The sequence below is a fragment of the Amborella trichopoda genome, chromosome 11, assembly GCF_054954075.1.
Source record: "Amborella trichopoda isolate Santa Cruz 75 chromosome 11, AtrichopodaSantaCruz75HAP2 v2.0, whole genome shotgun sequence".
NCBI classification, from domain to species: domain Eukaryota; kingdom Viridiplantae; phylum Streptophyta; class Magnoliopsida; order Amborellales; family Amborellaceae; genus Amborella; species Amborella trichopoda.
This window is the reverse complement of record NC_142346.1, coordinates 3,965,001-3,980,993: the sequence shown is the minus strand read 5'-3', so window position 1 is coordinate 3,980,993 and position 15,993 is coordinate 3,965,001. Positions and strand designations below refer to the sequence as shown.

The 15,993-nt window shown below is 34.5% G+C and overlaps 2 protein-coding genes across 2 annotated transcripts; one reads left to right on the top strand and one right to left on the bottom strand.

Moving 5' to 3' along the window:
• The first annotated feature begins 1,727 nt into the window (after positions 1-1,727).
• On the top strand, positions 1,728-3,724 carry LOC110007849 (F-box/FBD/LRR-repeat protein At1g13570). Its single transcript, XM_020671589.2, has 3 exons — positions 1,728-2,838; positions 2,943-3,098; positions 3,241-3,724. The coding sequence occupies exons 1-3, from the start codon at positions 2,020-2,022 to the stop codon at positions 3,538-3,540; spliced, it is 1,275 nt and encodes a 424-aa protein (XP_020527248.2). The 5' UTR covers positions 1,728-2,019; the 3' UTR covers positions 3,541-3,724.
• A 7,243-nt stretch (positions 3,725-10,967) lies between these two features.
• LOC110007850 (uncharacterized) lies at positions 10,968-11,817 on the bottom strand. The gene has a single exon (XM_088850782.1). It carries the CDS (start codon positions 11,763-11,765, stop codon positions 11,088-11,090), a length of 678 nt encoding a protein of 225 aa, XP_088706908.1. The 5' UTR covers positions 11,766-11,817; the 3' UTR covers positions 10,968-11,087.
• Between the last annotated feature and the right edge of the window lie 4,176 nt (positions 11,818-15,993).

Sequence of the window (15,993 nt, the reverse complement as noted above, 5' to 3'; positions counted from 1 at the left end):
ATGGGTGTGGGACTTGATTTTTCTAGAGATTTATGTCAAATTTAATAATGATCTTTTGGGGTCCTATATACATGGGTGAGGGAGGATTCTATATGATTATTTATCTTATCTTTATTACAAAGAAGTCATAATTACTCATTTATATTAGATGCCAAATTGGATGGCTTGGGGTGCATCACAAAGTACGATAAATTTTTTTTTTTTAACTTTGAATTTAGTCAGTGATACGTTCACAACTACCCAATTTGAAATCTGATGGACATCAATGATTATGAACTCCTCATATAAAAAGTAAATAGTCTCTATGTATACTTTTTTCTAAATTAGATTTAGTAGGTAGGCGATCGGGGCTTTCCCAGAATCACCCAATGTCATAACTCGTTGTTTGTTTTTTTTTCAACTTTTTATCAATTCAACCACAAATCTGATTCATAAAATATTTTGGTGATCCAAACCCTGACTCCATGTTCAAAACCCGTGCTTTAACTAACTGGGATTCTTTGCTACGAGCCTATTTACCTTTAGTATAAGGTCACAAATACCTCCAGCCATCCGATTTTAAATTGAATTATTTATTTTTTTTTATTTTTTTGAACCTAATCAACGATACACACTCTATTTAAAATCCAATGGATAAAAAAAATTGCAACCTACTTTAATCGATCTCTTTGTATGAGATTTTGGGCGTTCATAGTTTGGCGAAATCATTGTTATCAGCTCATTATCATGGCTGAGAAAAGGGAATGCTTTGGCTTATAGTTAACCCGTGGAAAAACAAAAGGAAACACTTTGGCTCTTCAGCAGATTACGGTAAATCTTTGGGCAAACTTTTTAAAATACAAGAATTTAACAAAATATGTAAAGGTAGGGAGTTTGTTTTAGACATAATAATTATTTATAGAGCCAAGACTTTAAAAAATCAAAGTAAAACACACCTTCAAATAGTGTAGAGAAATGTGATTTCAATACTTGAAATTTTTGTAATAGCCTTAAAATATATTTTTATCTTTAATTATAAAATTTAAAGTAAAAAAATAGTGTGGATCAAGCAGATCTATGAAAACTTGAAAATCTTGAAAATTGACTTTCAAAAAATGCATTACAAGATGTACTACTTCCAAAACTTGTAATCTATTTTTTTCTTATGTTCAAGCATATTAATGCAGAGAAGATCAATTTAAAGATATTTGAGCATTAAAACAACCTTTTCTAGTAAAAATTTTGAGGTGGGCTCTAATTTGATTGTTTAGAGTCTCAACTCTCTAAAATTTATTTCCTAATATAATAGATAAAGTTTCCCAAAATTTGAAGATTTTGGACTTATTTTTATAACTTCTTCCATGTTTTATAGTTATTTTCTAACGTGTATGGGAAAGACACGTAGAGAGAGCTACCTGATATGGAGAGGGAGAGGGAGAGAGTTCCTAATATTATGCAGAGGATAGAGATTGAGAGAGTACGACAGTTTTCACATTTTTAGTAAGACATGTAGGATAGCCAGAAATTTTAGCAAAAAATTTATGTTTGAAATTTTTGGAGTTAAGAGATAAGACAATAATCTAATCAGGAGGACAGATATTATGAGAGTTAAGCCTATCCAAAATTTGGGATATAATCAGAAAATTATGTTTGAGAGTTTAGGAATCCTTGGAGATAAAACACGTTGAAAAAAATTTCATATAAGGTGTTAACCTTATCCTATAGAAGTAAGGTGCACCTTAAAAACCCATTGAAAAAAATTTATCCTTATGTTTGAAAACCTTCCAATTGATTGTTTAGAGCCTAGGCTCTATACAAACCGCACCCTTGATCCTAATGTTTAGATAAAAACACTTTGAGAATAAACAGCTTGCAGATCCACAAAATAGTGGGTCAAGTTTATCTCGAAAATTAGCGTCCTTTTCGGAGAAGGGAAAGATGTATTGCAGAAGGCGTAGTGTTTTGCTATGTAAAAGAAGAAAAGGAGAAAGCAGAAGGAGCTCCAGTTTTTGACAACAAAATTTTTTGATCTCTTTACTCATGCTGATGGGTAGTCTTCCAGAAGCTGATAGAATCAGCTCTCTACCAGACTGCATCCTAGAATCCATTGTCTCCCTCTTGCCCATAAGAGAAGCAGGCAGGACTTGTATTTTTTCTAAGAGATGGAGGTACGTATGGGCTTCTGCTCCCTCATTGAACATGACAGATGATACTGGCAAAATCAAGTTCTCCAAAGATTTAAACTGGTCTTTTATCGGTGAGCAAGCCCTTTCTCTCCACAACGGCCCCATTCTAGATTTTCAATTGTACACACGAGCAGGTCAATGTGATTTGGATCAATGGATACCTTTGTTAACAAGAAAAGGCCTGCAAAAACTCAAACTGAACTTCCATCGTGAGTTGAAAAAAGGAGTGAATGGCATTATTTTGATGAGTTATAGAATGCACACTTCTCTATTTTCTTGTAGCTCTTTGGTGTCTTTGGACTTGACATTTTGCTCACTCAATCCCTCTTGCGATTACAAGGGCTTACCATCTCTCAAGAATCTCACTCTAGCTGTGGTGAGGCTCAATGATAGCATATTGGAGTCTCTAGTTTCAGGGAGTGGGCGGTTGGAGAAATTACGACTATTGGGTTGTGATGGTCTTTCCCATCTCAAAATTCATGCCTCCAACCTTTTATTTTTAGATGTAGAATGCAAATTTAATGCCATAAATTTGAGTAAAAGTTCCAACTTGAAGCAGATTGTCTTATTTCAATGCGAACGGGATAATGCCTTTGCTTCCATGTCTAGCAAAGTTCTGGAGGGTCTCCCCCTTGGATTAATGGTGCTTTTCTCTCATGATTCTTTTATGCAGGTAAGAGCTCTCAGTATTGTTCTAATGTATATTGATGGCTTTATTTGTTGAGATTTTTTTTAACACAATCAGTTCTGTACCTGCGTTCCATGAACTTGTCACAGTATTTTTTTGGAGCAGATGTTCCTGTGAGACTCTCTACCACTTACAATAATCTCAGGTATTTTTCTCTGAGTTTAAATACAAGCAAGATAATGGAGGTTAAGGGCTTTGTTTGTCTTCTGAGAAGTTTCCCATACTTGGAATATCTCGCAATTCAGGTATGCTTGATCATAAGCTTATACTTTCACTTATATTTTCATACATTTCTTTTTTGGTTTTTTTTGTAGGTTTCTTACCATAGACAGCTTTACGTGGTGCCTTTATATTTCCTGATTTCTTTTTTGGTTTTTTTTTTTGTAGGTTTCTTACCATAGACAGCTTGAAAGCCAAAGTGATCGATGCTTTTGGGAAACCATGATTTGTCAATCTGGATCATGGTTGAGTCACCTTAGAGGAGTGCAAATAACGCTGGGAGAGATTCGGTCAGAAGATATGGAATTAATTAAGTTCTTGCTATTGAGCACCACAGTGCTGTATAAATTCTTCATCGAGACAAGCAAAGGCATGGATCAAGCCAAACAATTAAGCCTCGAAAAGCAGTTGCTCTCGCTTCCGAAAGCTTCTTCTCGTGCCAAGATCATATTAAAAAACTCCAGTTAAGACTTGCAACTTTTCGAAACCAAATCTCTTATTTGGTTAGTGTTTGGGGAAGAATGCTTATTGTCTATAATCAATACATTTTGAAAGAATGATTATCATATTGACTGAGGAAGAATGCTCATTGTCTATCATCAATACATTTTGAAAGAATGATTATCATATTGACGGATAAAGTTTTCAGCAATTTGAAATTTGAATGATTCTCATATTGACTGATAAAGTTTTCAGCAATTTTAAATTTGTGCGCTTCTTCTATATTTTGAAGCAGAAGGAATTATATTATTGGGGGACAACATTAGTTAGTCACAAGGGTTCAAAACATTTTATAATGTTGCTTTGCTGTACCCAGCAATTTGATATATGCTCTTCTATTTTAAAACATGTTATAACAACACACATATAATGCTACTGACCATTATACTGCTATCTTTTAAACATTGTTATTGTATTTTGACTATTATATTTTGTCCAGAAACAAAAAATAGCCTGCAAGTTTAGGATTGCACTCATTGAGAAGGATCCTGCAACTTTTGGACAATTATGCAACTGTTTCAAAACCATAGCAATAACTGCTTACAGCGGAAACTAGATGAAAACAGATGGGTCAAATGTTATATTTTTGTTTTTGGACAATTATGCAACTGTTTTGAAGCCACTGAATCTTTATAATTAATGAATAGCTTCAAAACCATAGCAATAACTGCTTACGGCGGAAACTAGATGAAAGCAGATGGGTCAAATGTATATTTTTCGAAATAGGAAAACCTTTATATAAGGTTGCAACTTTAGAATGTAGAATTAAAGGAGCACCTCAAAATTCAGTCATAAAAGGTTGGTTGGATGTTGGAAAGCCCTCTAATTTATCATCTGGACATCAAGATGTAATATGAAACGAAATAAAGATTTTGAGTAAGTGAAATAGTCTTGCAACACATAATCTAGACCGTACATTTTCAAGATTTTCATGTGTTTATAGATCTACTTGATTTGAACCATTTTTAGTGCACAAAATTTTATAATTAGTGATGAAAATAGATTCTCAAGCCATCCTAAGAATTTTTTATATCAAAATTACATTTATAATAAAATTTAGATGTGCACCTTAATTGGCTGCAACTTTATGCAAACTACTTAGTCATGCATTGAAGATGAGAGTGTGGACTGAGTAGTATTTAAGTGTGGCATTCTCATGTTTTATGTTCTTAGAACAAAGTTGAGAGTAAGATGAGAGTGTGGATTGTTGGTGAAAAATGTAACTCTCATCCCTCTATCTCTACACATTTTTCTCTCTTTTTCTCTCTAAAATTCAAGACTCTCATGATGTACAAATAGAGCCTTCTGGTTTGAATGCATAGAACTTAGAAGTGCACAAGAGAACCTTCTATTTTTCTCTATTCCGGTGTGTAGAACTTAGAAGTGTGCAAGAGAACCTTTTGTTTTTTTGTATCCTGAGGTCGACTGCCCTTTCTTGTTTACACATTTCATATTATCGAAGGGGATCAAATATTGTCTTGAGAAAACGTTGTGTATTTGAGAATAGTAAGGGAATTCAACTAATTTTGTTCTTGTTTTTTGCCCCTTTTTACCCAACCAATTTTCCAACATCAAATCCTGGTGAATTAATGAAAGAGCTTATTTCTAACAAGCAATGAGTGAGGTGACCATTAAGCACAAATCCACAAAAATACAAACAATAGCAAAATTCAGAAGTTAAATTTACTATTGATCTTTTGTCTGAAATCTCTCTTTCTCTCTCTCTCTCTTGTTACAAGAAGCTTTAAATGGTTGATTAACTAATTATAGTCCAGTAACTATTTTTTGCTACATTTAAGAGACAAATTTTGTTAACATTGTTAAAAATGTAAGAATATTCCAGCATTTTTAGAACCACACTACCGCTAGAGGGTGAATTCAGGCTAAATACACTGAGTTTGTCGCAATTATTCCTTGTGACCAAGCTCCAGTCACCAAGCTCTATGACCTTTGCCAAAAAACTCATTTGATTCCATAGCTATTCCTTGTGACCAAGCTCTAGTCACCAAGCTCTATGAGCTTCGCAAAAAAACTCATTTGACTCCATAGCACTCTCACACAGAACTGAGACACAGGAGATTAATAAATCAAGAAATTAGTAAAATTAGATGATCATGATCTAAATATTCAAATATACAACAAGAATTTGTAAAACCATTCAAGAACAAATCAAGCCAAGGCTTAAAAACCATTCAATGCCAAATCAAGCTAAGGCTTGTAATAATTACATTCCATTAGAGTAGGAGATGATTCACTCCATCAATTCACGAGTCGTGGACGAGGGATTCAGAGTGGACACTTTGAGTTTAATTATTATGATGATTAATTGACATTAGAGGTCAACAACACAAAAAAAAAAGAAAAAAAGTTTTTAGAAATCCCACTGGATCAGTTGGATCATCCATTCAACCTCGGAGATGGATATGGATGCTTGAGGACCACCTTTGCCCGGGGAGACCCTCTAGGGATCGAAACCAACTGGTTTAGGATCTTCCATGAAGAATATTTCTCAAATCCAACCATGAATGCATCCGACACTTTGATGTTGGATAGCAAGAACCCAATCAATGGCATGTCGTGCTCGATGCCTACAATATATTTTCTTTCTTCAAGTTGGAAAATGTCACTAAATGCACTACTAAGATGCAAAACTAGAAGATTTGGGGAATGAATTTTGATATGGTAGAGGCCATCACAATCTTCTACTTTGAGGTACTCCAATCGCGAGCTACGGAAAACTATGATCTCGAGTGCGTCATCACATTTTGCAGAGAGAGGAACTTGAGAGATTGGAAGATGATGACACATTTTGTAGAGAGAGGAACTTGAGAGATTGGAACCCGATGAAATCAGTCGGGGGTTCAAGGATGCACGAATGCAAGTCGAGCGACACCAGAGAGTTGCATGAAAACAAACGAGGGGAAATTTTGTAACGGTGAAGCTGATTGAAGTTGATGCTAAATTTTTGTAATGGTGAAGCTGATCGAAGTTGATGCTAAATTCTTGAAGGTCCCCTCTACTTACGAGGAAACGTATCCAATGATCAAGATCACTATGACTGGCATGTTTGGATATATGAACAGCTTGAATGGCTTCATGATGGAGCAAAAGAGCTTGGTCGACTGTCACATGCCAACTGAATCTTATAGAGACAGGGCATTTATCTGGGTCCATGTTCAAGATAGGAACATATGCCCAAACATCTCTAAATCTCTTGGATAAAATTGAGGTTCTACCTGATTCTCTTATGGGTAAGTGAGATAATATTTGATAAAAGATGTCATTAGAGAAATAACTAAGTCTATTAACTCTTGGCATTTTGGTCCTGGCCATCGAAGAAGCCAAAGATTCTACTTTCAATAAATTTTACTCTCATTAGATGTTTAGGACCTCTCTATAAAAGAAACCTCCCTCTCAGAAAAACTAAAAGGTAACCTCTCTTTCTAAGGGTGAGCCCTTCCTTATTGTTTTATAGGTTGTTTACATGGTCTTATCTACCAATGTTAGAATCCTAGTTCAAATTGAGAACCAAAATCTTTCTATTTCCCTTATCTACTTCAATGTGGATAAGAAAAGTCCAAAAAAAGCGTTATCTAAGAGTATTTTTAGGACCTAAAATTTTTGGATAAGAAAAGTCCACAAAAACGTTATCTAAGAGTTTTTTTAAGACCTAAATTTTCTGGAAACTAAAATCTTTCATTGGAGTTTATCGCCTTGGCCAATAAGACTAAGGAATTTGTTGGGATCTAATTAATTTTTGCATTATCTTTTGGGAACCTAATATCAAGATCTTGATGTTTTATTAATTTTTGTTTTTTTACTATGGGAAATCCTTTTTGGTTCTATTAATTTTTCATAAAGAGGCCTATTAATTGAGGAAGGCGCTCATTTTAAGATAAGAATGTTGTTTGTGGATTTCTAGAAAATATCCCTGTCAATTAATAAATAACTAATTGGATCACGTAGGAATAAAATAAATAATCGTATAAATATACAATAGAGAGTACATAGAAATACTATAAAACAAATATTCGCACAAACCCAACAAATATAAGCACATCAGTCTGTGGATGTGTATGGAAGTTAAATATAAGCACCACACTCTAGTTGTGAGATCCATTCAACGAAACTGCCTCTCTCACACAAACCCTGCAAAGATAAGTTCATCCTTCTCATAGAAGCCCCATGAACCACCTGTGACACTCACTAAACAATGCCAAATCTCTCCCTCACAACCTATCAAACAAAAGCACCTCTCCCTCTCTCCCCAATGCCAATAAGCCCCACTACCACCCAACCCAACTCAACTCAGTTGACAGTACCAGAGACATTATTTTTTAAAGCATAAAACTTTACACTTCAATTTATATAGTTCTTGCCAACAAAAAAAAAGAAACATATATATTTTCCTATGAGAAATAATCCTATAGGACTCTCTCCCACCCATGTGTGTAGCACTTTCAAAAGATCACCATTAAAGTTAGCACAAATCTCTAAAAAAGTCAAGTCTCATACCCATGTAATAATTTTTCTACAGATCCGTGTTAACTTTAATGGTAATCCTATGGGGTCCTACACACATGGATGTGAGAGAGTCCTATCGAATCATTACTCTTTTCTTCCCTATTTATTAAAGTTAAGAATTTTCAAGTATTTTATAATAAAAATTAGTCAAAAATGTGCTAGAGAGCAAAAATCCATAAATTTTAAATTGAAAATATTGGAAATTTTTTTTCCTGCATTGAAATATTTTAATTTGGAAAAATTAAAATATAAAAGTAATAAATATAAGAGAGCATATACACATAAAGAAAGTTATTTAAAAATAAAAAATTGTTATAAAAAATAAAAACACCTATAAAAAAATAAAGTAACAACCATTATTCACAAAATAATATTATTTATACCGTTACTAATAATTTCTTTTAATATATAGGACTCTCACATGTGTTTAACATCATTAAGCATCAACTGCAAGCGGTGAAAATTTTCTCAATTGAAAACAAAAATTTAAGAAATCGCAAAAAAAAGGGTGTAAAGCTCCTTTCCTCTTCCTTTTGCTTAATTTTTTTTGAGAGCATTGACAGGTGAAACATCCAACAGTCAATAAATAAATCCAAAGGCTAAACATGCTTAAATTAGAAATTTCAATGGAAAAATAAAATAAAATACAAACTTTATAGAAGTCAAAATAGAAATTCGAGCAAGGGAAAAATACCTTTAGTTATTGATGATAGGGTTGTGCATGGCAAGGAGTTCAACTTCTCTCAAAAAACATAGGGAATTATAAATATACATAGGTAAAAAACCTTTTTCTCTCACACACATATTCATAAACATTGAAATCCTATCTATCTCTATAAGATTGAGATAATGTGGGGCTTATAAGAAAGAAATATGTTAGACTCCAAAAAAACATAGGGAATTATAAATATCTACATAAGTAAAGAACCTTTCTCTCTCACATACATATTCATATTTAGGTAAATATTGAAATCCTATGGTTGAGATAATGAGGGGCTTATAAGGAAGAAATACGGTGACATGAAGTAAGTCTCTCTTTCTCCAATATTTTTTTTAGCTCCTCTTTTTTAGCATGTACATTTTTCTAGAATCTCTCTCATTCATTATTTTCAAAAACTCTTAAAAAGATGTTTTCTCTCCCCTAAATATGGAAACCTATTTTTCCCTCTTATCTCATTTTTTCATGTTCTCGTCTCTCTTCTGTAAATATGGAAACCTATTTTCTCCTTGATTTTCTATATCTTTCTCTCGCATTTTCTTCTCCACGTACTCTCTCATCTCTCTCCGTTAAAGATTATGGTTTCCATATGTTTACTCCAAGGAAGGGTGTGATACCTCAAATAATTCACAAGGAATTAGTAGGGACAATGTGGCCTCTATTATTTGTTGTGATGACCATAGAAAAGAAAAGAAAAAGTGTGCACAATCACAAGCGTCCATCTCTAAGATAAGCACTTACAACTAAAGATTTCTATCCAATGGATAAAGAGAAATTCTAATAAAAATATTTTAAATTTTTATTTTATTGTTTATATTCATCATAGTGTCGATCATGAATCACTACATATTTGGATCCAAAATCGATATAAATAATGGGTGTTCAAGAGATCCCGCTTGAAAATAATATGCGTCAAGGAACCCATAAAAACTGGGTCCTAAAAAAAATGTGGTTGTCTCCCAATAAGACAAAGTAAATTCTTTCAAGTAGATCCATTATGGTTGATAGAATAAAACATTACCAACAACGCTGCACTTTCCTACTCGGACCCACTTGAAAGATAACAAATACCCACTCTTGTTTTCTAGGTTCTACATCCTGAGAGGAGCATGTGAGCTTACTACACGTAGTATACATATAGCAGGTTACATGCAGTCTCAACCATCCATATTGAATGACTGAGGTTGAGATCCGGCAGTGTTGACAGTTATAGAAACCAGATATTGAGTTTCCGGCAGTGTTGACAGTTATAGAAACCAGATATTGAGTTTCCTATAACTGTCAACAGGTAGGTTTCAAATTTCGGGAGAAATGAAATACTAGAGTACAAAAGCATTGATCACTGCCATCCTCTTCGTTGTATGGAAGGTTGATATTACATATAATATGGAATTTACATAGTGGATGTGAATATGTGATAGTGTCTAGTATTTAAACCCAACATCGACCCTATGTATTCATGCACGACATCGAGCGACGAGTTATCTTAGCCCTCGAGGCTATCACTGTTTTAGCAAAAGATTTTACTCGACTCCACTACCCAAGGATAAGCACGGACGGTGGATATTGGGTTTGTGTATGCATTACTCTGTGTAATGTCTCCCATCCCATATCATAAGGCCTTCATCCTTCACAAATTTCCAAAAGTCCATATTATGTAGTTACCAAACATATAGTATAGTATTCATTTGGTACATGTAAATACGCCTATATATATTATCTGTTATTATGTTAAATTATCTTGTTCTTATTTCCAAAGTCCACTTTTTGTAACATCCAAAAAAAAATTAAATGCTATCATTTCTAAACAACATAATATAAATAAATAAAAACAGTAAAGGAAAAATGATCTCCACTCTCCACTACTCTTTGTTATCTGCAACAAGAGTATATAAGTTATATATGGAACAACAATAGGAATTTTGATACGCCGTGCATTAAAGGGAGTAACCTAAAGATGCCGAGAAAAAAAGTCCGCCAAATCCCAACTGTAAGAAGGAGAGAAAGCTTATAACTGTGAGCCGGCCAATCATGGGATATCCACAGATTATTGGACGGTCAGGATCTGCCCTTAGTCCACCATCCGATGGTCCTCATCTCTCTACACAGAGTAGTAAAGATCTCATCTCTGTGCTATCACAGGAACGGCCTCTTTATCTACAAAGACGTGAACACTTCACTATTCTTTCTCCATTAAATTACCTAAAACCAGTGTAAAAATGGAGAAAAAATGCAAAAAAAAAAAAGAAAAAAATGAAGCAGAAGATGAGGTTTAAAGGGATCGACCACTTAGGAGATTGAGACACGCATTGCTCGATCGAGGAAGCAAGACATGGCACTCTGTAACAGAGCTCGTCCGTTTACAAGAAGTGTAAATGTCCACGAAACTCAGCCTGAAACTGGAAGATTTACAGACTTTTCGGCTGTTTTTCCACAAACTTTCAGCCCTTTGATCCTTTGAGCACTCGATCAGAGCAGTTAAAAATGGATCTCCATCGTTCTCCTGAGGCTTCTTCTTCGACGATGAAATGCTCGAAACTGGAGGTGGAGGAGGAAGAGCCTGATCTGAAACACGGAAATTCTTTGCTCCAGTTTTGACTGCAGATTCTCTCTCTCTAAGGAGCAATTCAAGAGAGAGAATGGCTTGTTTAGGGATGCCTGGTTGTTTTTCCCATGAGAATGGGATTTTTGAGGCTGAATTTGATGGAAAATGGAGAGGACTGGCAGGAGAGAGAGGGTAACTGAGAGACGAAGAGCTTGAACTAAAAGAGGAAGAAGAGAGAGAAGAACAAAAGGACTTAGTTCGACTAGAAGACAGAACTCGAGCTGCCGTAATTACGTCGGCCGGTGCTGTTTCCTGTTCGTTTCCGGTGATAGTTTGGGTTTTCGGATCATGTGAGGCTGAGGATTTCATAGAGAGAGAAAGGGAGAGCGACTGAGTGTGAGTCATTCTTTTGCAACAAGCTTTGGAGAGGGAAAGAGGAAGCTAAATGAGGTAGGGGTGGGCGTTGATTGGGGATTATATAATGCAAATAGGAGAAAATGACTAAAAAGGATACTGGGATTTGCCAAATGACAAACTAAGCCTCGTCTTTGGTTTTTTTGCCACCTACGGGAAATGTTTCCGCTCACTTTGCTGTCGGCTCAAATTCAGTGTGGTGTTTATTTTGTTTCATCCAGAAAAGTGAAAAAAGAAAAAGAAAAAGAAAAAGCATTTGGTTGACTTTCCCACCAAATAATCGGTTGAAGCAGCGTTCAAAAAATCGACTCGCGATTTACTTGGGCGAGTCCGACTAAATCGCCCGACTCAAATGCATTTTCTTATTTTTTTTTTTAAAAAATATAATATATATATATATTATTAGTATGAAACTAATAACGTGTTGGTTATGCCGTGGGACATTAGCGGCCTCTCTAATAGAAATCGCTGGTTCGATTCCTGTGCCAGGAGTCCAACCTGAATGTACAAAACCTGCAGAAACAGTAACCAAATAGACTAGACAACTTATGTGATAAATATAAATTTAAATTATAAAATTGTTGTACAACCAGCCTCGCCAATAGAAAGAGGTCGAGTTACTTGGCTTCGCTCTACTAAAACCATGGGTTGAAGCATTAGGAAGAAAGTGAGTGGCAAAAAAGTTCTCATATAAGGGTGGCAATGGGTTGGAACTTGGCCGGGCCAAGCCCTAGTTTAAGCCTGGCCCGGTCCTACAGGCTAGGGCGGATGTCGGCCCTATAAGCCGGGCTTAGCCAAAAACAAATGAAAAAAAATTAAAAAACAAACAAGAAAAAAAGAGGGCTAGCCTTGCACTGGCCCTAGCCCGGCCCTTGGGCGTCAGTACATAGCCCAAGCCTACCATAGGGCTGGCTTGGGCTGCTTGGCTCATTGCCAGGCCCATTGCCATATTTAGTTCTCAAACAAAAATACGGTTCAAAGTGAGTCGGCAAGGGCTTAGATTCACCATATCTCGATCAGGTGATTCTCCGTTGGGATTGGTGTACAAATACAAAACACAAATATTTAAGAAAAGAAAATATTGGGTAATTAAGGCATTTTTCTAGACCGCAACGGCTTCCTATTTCACTAGTTCGGATTCAAACACTGCTATTATGGTTGGAACATGTGATTTTCTAACCAGCCGTTGAACATATGACTAAAAATGTAAAGTATGAGACCATTTGTTTTGACCCAGAGGTTTGAAATTGGGTGGTTGAGGATATGTTGTCCGAGTACAAAGTCTAAAACAAAATTTCTTGAGTGTTGTAATGCATTTTCGTTAATTGAATTTCACATCTAATGATTAAAAGTGATTGAGACCTCCTTATGCAAAAAGTAAATGGTCTCATAATATACAATCCTTATTGTCATTGTGAACATGCAAATTTTAAAACATTGATTAAACATATTATTATGGGTTATGTTAACGTGTTCACATTATAGAATTTTATAATTGTACTCAACAAATTTAAGATATTTATATACCCTTGTTTTGTAACACAATATTTTTTTTAATGAAAGTAGTTTTGATCATTAGAAGGGTATGACATCATCAATATAGAGTGTGTCATCACCTATATGGAGCATTAAATGCCACTAATGTGCTCCATATGGATGATGTCACACCTTTTTAATGACAAAAAAAATACCATTACCAAAAAGAGACCAGGTTTCTATGCAAGCGACCCTATATATGTAAAAATGTGAGCCTCGTAATAAATCTATTTTTGAGATGGATTTTAAGACTTAATTTTTAAGGACATGTAATCTCTAACATAGAGGTCATAAATATAAAACAGTAAATAAATTTTTAAAACTAGAAATAATAATTCTAGTAAGAAAATATTTGGACCGTTAGTTTCCATTGTTTGTAGATAGAACACCTACTTGCATCCATCTTTAAGATGAATGCTTTACACTCCCGGAGCCCTCATGAAAAAATTTTTACTAAAAAATGCTCAATATACAAAGCAAGGGTATATAAGTATTTAAAACTTGTTGAGTACAATTATAAAATGCTATATATGAGCAGTCTAACATAACCTTATTATTATAGCGACAAAACGAAAGCATGCCTGATAGAATTACTTATTATTTTCACCAATTATTTCTTTGAAACACTGAGCCTTGTTTAAGATATTACACGTAGTGTAGTATATCGCACTTTTACCGGTTATTACAGCGTTTAGCCGTACATAATAAGAATGGCCAAAAATTAGGGAAAGCTTTCTATGTTCCCCTTACAATATAGAAGTTCTATTCTCCTCGTACCATCCAGCCATCCATTTTTTATCAAGAGAGCCACTCACCGTTTGATCTTAGATCAGACGTTTCAAAGTATTTTATTTTTAGTTTTTTTAATAAAAATTTTATGAATATGAAATTTATTTTGTGTCATCTTCTCATTGGGGTGCACTCATAAAAAATATTAACAATAATTTTTTGATAAAAAATAACGACCAAAATACCCCTTTAATTTTTAGGGGTATTTTGGTTATTTTATTTTATTAAAATATTTTTTTTATATTTTCGTTAGTGCGAGTTTAATGGAGGAATGGACATCCAAAATTTGCTGTTAAAATAGTTTACAAAAATAAATTAAAAATAAAACAGTATAGAGATATGATATTGTGATTAAAGCAATTTTAGCCCTCCATTAAAAAATGGAAGGTTGGATAGAAAGGAAGGATCGAACTTTTATGTCGTAAAAAGAACATTGAAAGCTTTACTTGAAAAATAACGATAGTTTCGGATATGGTACATTGGCCTTTTTTAAAGGTGGAAATCCACCGTTCGCTTGAGGAACTAAGGGTGGATGACTCGATGTCACTAATAGCTTTAGGCTTGAGGTGCTTTTGTTATTGGGCAAGTTCTTATTCATTACAGGCCCCCACCTCATCACCTAGTTGCTCGATTGGGCCTTTCACACGTCCCCCTCATAACTCCACGATATGTGCACATCTAGGTTTCCTTTCCCTCTCTCTCTCTCTAAGCTTGTGAAGTTATAATAAATATAGAATATAATAAGTTGTACACAGAATATAATAATATCAAGAGATAATTGATATTCCCATGTTTATCCCAAATGAGTGCATTGCACGAAATAGCAAGAACAGAAAAATAATTGTTTTAAGATTTTTTATTACAGTGGAATGGGGTTATGGATGAAAAGACGTTTACAAGAATGAGGGAGTGAAAAATAAATTAATGGAAAGCGAACGCCAACGCATAAGGCCATGTTTTCATGATTAAGCTTTTCTCTCACTATTTTTTAAATGACCCATGGTCGATTTAGGTGTTACAAGTGGTATGATTGAAAAGAAGGGGGCTGTATTCCTTAAAAGGAAAAAAATTATAAATAGCCGAGGCTCTAAAGAATCACATTGGAGCTCAACTCAAAACTTTTACCATTGTTTTAAAGCCCAAATATCCTCAAATTGATCATTTCGACATCAAGATGCATGAACGTAAAAAAAAAAAAAAGATTTCAAGTTTAAAAATAGTGCATCTTGTAGCAGATTTTTGAACAGTCAATTTTCAAGATTTTCTAATTTCCATAGATATGCTCCATCTACATTATTTTTTAAGCTTTAAATTTTATAATTTAAGATGAAAATATATTTTAAAGCAATCCCAAATATTTCTAGTATTGAAACCACATTTCTCGACACGATTTAAAGGTGCATTTTACTTTGATTTTTTGAGAGCTTCAGTTCTATACAAACTGTACCCTACTCTAAAACGGTTTACTTTTTATATAAAAAAGTCACAATCACTTATAGCCAATGGTTTAAAAAACGGATCGGTGACCCGGATCGGGCTTCCAAAAAACCGATCCGGATCGGCGAATCGACGATCCGGATCGAGAATCGGGTGAATCGGTCAGAATAAAGCTTAAAAAAAATTTGAAAAAATTATTAAAATTCATTATAAATATTGTTTTTTAGGAATTCAATAAAAAATGAGGGTACTCCATTAAGAATTTTCATGTTTTTGAATAAATATGCGAATGTTGATATGTTCTTTCCCTACATGAACCGCCATTCAGCATTTAATTTACAGTATTTCGTGCTCATCCCTACACTGTTGCTGTTGGGACTCGATATGTGAATAATATGGCTGGAATAGGGTGGCCTCAGAATCATCATCTCTCTCATTTTCTCTTTGAATAATATGG